General features: G+C 52.0%; 1 protein-coding gene across 2 annotated transcripts in view; it reads right to left on the bottom strand.

The window, feature by feature from the left end:
- PRRG4 (proline rich and Gla domain 4) overlaps positions 1–4,791 on the bottom strand; it is a 23,350-nt gene extending 18,559 nt beyond the window's left edge. Inside the window, exons 1-2 of one of the 2 annotated variants that reach the window (XM_008073695.1) lie at positions 4,712–4,791; positions 381–409 (exon numbers count right to left, since the gene is read on the bottom strand). In XM_008073695.1, coding sequence (XP_008071886.1) covers positions 381–409; positions 4,712–4,791 — 109 coding nt within the window. Of the gene's footprint in view, positions 1–380; positions 410–4,688 lie in introns of both variants that reach the window. The other variant, XM_008073696.1, reaches the window with a different exon arrangement.
- Between the last annotated feature and the right edge of the window lie 35 nt (positions 4,792–4,826).

Raw genomic sequence — 4,826 nt, 5'->3', positions numbered from 1 at the left:
CGCCTGTAGTTCCAGCTACTTGGAAGGCTGAGGTGGAAGGATCGCCGGAGTCCAGCAGGTTGAGGCTGCGGTGGCCGGGAGCGGCCACTGCACTCCAGTCTGGGCGACAGAGTGAGACTCCAACTCAAAAAAAAAAAAGGGTACCTCAGACTTTGTTCCTACTTTCTCCTACTTTGTTTTCTTAATGCCTTTGAATAGCAATCTGTCTTCTGTAGCGTAACAGCCAGTCCTCCCAAGGTCCGTGAGATCTGGGGCCTGTGAGAGGTGGTGCCCACGCCCTCACTCCCTGACCTGACCCTCATCCCTTGGTGTACCCTGCTGTCCCTCAGCCGGGTTCCCTCGCTCCTGCCTCTGTGCCTGCTGCTTCCTCCTCATAGAACTTTCTTCTTTCGCTTGCCCTCTTGCCTCCCTCGGGTTTGGTTCATTGTTCCTTGAACCCCCATCTCCACCCGCCCCCTCTGGCGTTCCTGTCTCTACTCTGCTGTCTCCCCACACCTATCACCCTCTGTTGCTCCATTTATATCTACCTGCTACCACTCCGTCTCCTACGCAGGAGGGATGTGGGTATGTGGGTACCTGGCCCACGAGAGGTGCTCAGAGCATCACTGAATGAACGAACAAACTCAAACTCTGCTAGAGTGAGAAGCAGCTCCTGGCCTCAGGTCTCCCAGCTGAGGCGTTCACAGGGACAGCCTGGTGTGGTCTTGCACCTCCTCGTGGCACAGTGTAAAGTTCTAAACCAGTGAGGAAGCCACCCACAGCCGCCTGACTTGGCTACTCCCTGCAGGAAACCCGATTTCAGAACGGAGAATTAGGAACCTGCCTCTGTCTTGCTACTTCTCAGATAGGCCCATTTTACCTTTTACTGTATTTTATTGAGTCGGAGTCTCACTCTGTCACCCAGGCTGGAGGGCAGGGGCACGGTCAAGGCCAACGAAGCCTCGACCTGCTGGGCTTAGGCGATCCTTCCCCCTCAGCCTTCCAAGTAGCTGGAACCACAAGAGTGTGCCACCAAGCCCAGCTAATTTTTGCTTTATTGTAGAGATGAGGTCTCACCATGTTGCCCAGGCTGGTCTTGAACCCATGGGCTCAGGTGATCCTCTCACCCCCGGCTCCCAAAGTCCTGGAATGACAGGTATAAGCCACTGCACCCGGCTCTTTAAGTGTCTTTATACCTACACCATGAGTGAATGAATGTATGCACATTCATTCTGGGGAGGAGTGTCTGGTCTTTCTGAACCTTCTAAGTGCAACATTATATGTGGGTGGATTTATTACATATGAGGGGGAACTCCAAAAAAAGCAATTATTTTTTGGAGGGTGGGCCCCTCCTAACGAAGGCTTCCCCCGCTAGGTCAGTGTTCTAGGAACCCATCGACATCGTGGACTGGCTAATGTTGACCGGATTGGTGTGAGAGACTGCATTTGGCTTCAGTGAATTTTTTGGGGAGGTTCTTTCAATGCATCTGCCCATTTCCTTTTTTTCCCCTTGAGTTGGAGTCTCACTCTGTCGCCTAGAATGGAGTACTGTGGCCGCTCCCGGCCACTGCATCCTCGACCTGCTGGGCTCCAGGGATCCTTCCGCCTCAGCCTTCCAAGTGGCCAGAACTACAGGCACGCTGCCATAGTCAGCTAATTTTTTGATTTATTGTAGAAATGAGGTCTTGCCAAGCTGCCCAGGTGGGTCTTGAACCCACGGGCTCAGGCAATCCACTCACCTCAGCCACCCAAAGTGTGGGATTACAGGCTGAGCCACCGAGCCCGGTTGCATCTGCCCATTTCTTGATGGCGATTTACAAGCAAACCTGCCCACGCCGTACTGAATGTTCAGGAGTTTTTGACCAAAATCAGCATGACCCCTGTGTTCCACTGGCCCTATTCACCCAATATTGTTCCAAGTGACGTGTTTTTTTTTTTTGTTTCCAGGATGAAAAAAATCCTCAAAGGGAAATGTTTTACCAATGCGAAAGAGATGAAACAAAAAACAGCACTAAAAGCCATCCAAATTGACGAGTTCAAAAACCGTTTTGAGCAGTGAAAAAAGCATCTCAATAGGTATATCGTGTCAAACGAAGAGGACTTTGAAGGTGATTAAAGTTTAAACATGTGAGAATAAGTACACCATTTTTTATAAATAAATTTCAGTGTTCATTTTTTTCCCCACCCCTTCTTTTTTTTTTTTTTAGTCAGAGTCTCACTCTGTCCCCAGGTTGGTGTACAGTGGCACACTCATAGCCACTGCAGCCTTGATCTACTGGGCCCAGGCAAATCATCTGCCTTAGTCTTCTAAGTAGCTGGAGCTACAGGTGTGCACTACCACATCTGGCTAATTTTTTGATTTATTGTAGAGACAAGGTCTCTCCAAGTTGCCCAGACTGGTCTTGAAGTCCTGGGCTCAGGCAATCCTCTCACCTCTACCTCCCAAAGTGTTGGTATTACAGGCATGAGCCACCATGCCCAGCTAAATTCTGGGTTCTTTTGGATTCCCCCTTGTATGTGGACACCACCAAGAAGGATCCCCTTTCTCTCCCTGTCCCACCAGCTGGTCAGTCAGTCAGTTGCCTAGAATCCTGTCATCCAGTAGAGACAGGAACGCCAGAGGAGGCGGGTGGAGATGGGGGTTCAAGGAACAATGACTCCTTTGGGCTAAGGTACTTTTCTATCTTAAAACACAGACAGAGCCGGGCTCGGTGGCTCAGCCTGTAATCCCATGCTTTGGGAGGCTGCGGTGAGTGGATTGCCTGAGCCCACGGGTTCGAGACCCACCTGGGCAACTTGGTGAGACCTCATCTCCACAACAAATCAAAAATTAACCAGGCGTGGTAGCATGTGCCTGTAGTTCCAGCTACTTGGAAGGCTGAGGTGGAAGGATCGCCGGAGCCCAGCAGGTCGAGGCTGCGCTGGCCTGGGCAACAGAGTGAGACACTGACTCAGAAAAAATTGGAAATTAAAAATACACTTTGTAAGGTCGGGCTCGGTGACTTAGCCTGTAATCCCAGCACTTTGGGAGGCCAAGGTGAGTGGATTGCCTGAGCCCGCGGGTTCAAGACTCGCCCGGGCAACTTGGTGAGACCTCATCTCTACAATAAAAATCAAAAAAATCAGCCAGGCGTGGTAGCGCATGCCTGTAGTTCCAGCTACTCGTAAGGCTAAGGCGGAAGGATCGCCGGAGCCCAGCAGGTTGAGGCTGCGGTGGCCAGGAGCGGCCACTGCACTCCAGTCTGGGCGACAGAGTGAGACTCCAACTCAAAACATCAACAACAACAACAAAAAAAAGCCACAGAGACAGGTACCTCATACTTGTAATCCCAGTGCTTTTGGAAGGCTGAGGTGGGAGGATTGCTTGAAGTCAGGAGGAGTTCGAGACCAGCTGGGCAACATAGTGAGACCTCCACTTCTACAAAAGTTTTTTTTTTTTTAATTAACTGGAGGCCAGGCGAGGTGGCTCACACCTATAATCCCGGCGCTTTGGGAGGCCAAGGTTAGAGGATTGTCTGAGCCTACAGGTTCGAGACCAGCCTGGGCAACATGATGAGACCTCATCTCTACAATAAATCAAAAAATTAGCTGGGCATTGTGGTGTGTGCCTGCAGTTCCAGGTACTTGGAAGACTGAGGCAGAAGGATCACTTGAGCCCAACAGGTCGAGGCTGCAGTGGCCAGCTCCAACTCAAAACAAACAAACAAAAAAAACCAAAAAAACAAAAAAAAGGGCGCAGTGGCTGTAGTCCCAGCTACCCAATAGGCTGAGGTGACATGATCCCTTGAGCCTGCAGTGAGCTATGATCACACCACCGCATTCCAGGCAGGTGACAAAGTGGGAAAAAAATTCAAAAAAACAAAACAAAAACCAAACCAACACACACACACACACAGCGGTATTAACCACTAACAAGTCAGGCGGACAAGGCTGACAGATCCTCCCCAGTGAAAAAGTGCGGATGCCAGGTCCTGATGACAAGGGCGAAGGGACAGGGATGAGTACGGAGCAGAGCCAAGAGCTGGCACCTTGATCAGGAAGCGCACCTCGGCCAGTCAGGAGGATGCTGAAGGCCATCACGAACATTTTTTCTTTCCTGGCTTTGCTAGGTTAGGTTTTTAAAAGGCAGGCAGGAACCAACCTGCTTACAGGCTGGAACCTAAAAGCTGTGGACTTCCAGGTTAGCAAGCCCCACCCAAGCTTCTCTTCACCCAGCAGCCTTTGCCCAGACAAAGAGCCTTGTGAGAGTCAGCAAGGGCCTCAGAGATGATACACACCACCCCCATGCCCGTCATTTTACAGAGGAAGACATTCGCGCCCAAAGGAACAGCTGTACCTGGCCCAGGGTCTCCCAGCAAGCCCACACTAGATCCCGGCCTCCCTGTCCACCTGGCCAGGAAGATCAGGTAAATAAGTCATTACAAAGTCCCCCTCCCCTCGAAAAACGTCACTGATTTTCAGAGGCTGATCTCGGGTTGCCATCCAGGTAACCACAAACGAAGCCTTAGACGCGCGCTTATCAAAGGAAACTCCGAAGTGAACTGTACACGTTGCAGTCGAAGAACATAAAACCCACGGCTTGGCCACACGCACCGCAGGCGAGACTGGGGGACACGCGGGGCTGTCCGGACTGCCTGGCGGTGATTCCAGACACCGCGGTTCTCCGACCGCACGCGCGGCCCGGGCTCCCGGACGCGGGGCTAGCTTACCTGCTTCCCCCGCGGGCCCGGGCTCCTCGGGGCTCCTCGTGGCTCCAGGAAGCGCGACGGTCCCCACGGGCAGCTGGCCGAGCAGCACCAGGAGCGCAAACATAGTCTGGCAACTGTCGAGCAAACCCAGACAAAGAC

Source organism: Carlito syrichta, unplaced genomic scaffold (genome assembly GCF_000164805.1).
Source record: "Carlito syrichta isolate Samal-C Ts95f unplaced genomic scaffold, Tarsius_syrichta-2.0.1 Scaffold316023, whole genome shotgun sequence".
NCBI lineage: Eukaryota > Metazoa > Chordata > Mammalia > Primates > Tarsiidae > Carlito > Carlito syrichta.
The sequence above is the reverse complement of the archived record's forward strand: the minus strand, read 5'-3'. Positions and strand labels throughout refer to the sequence as shown.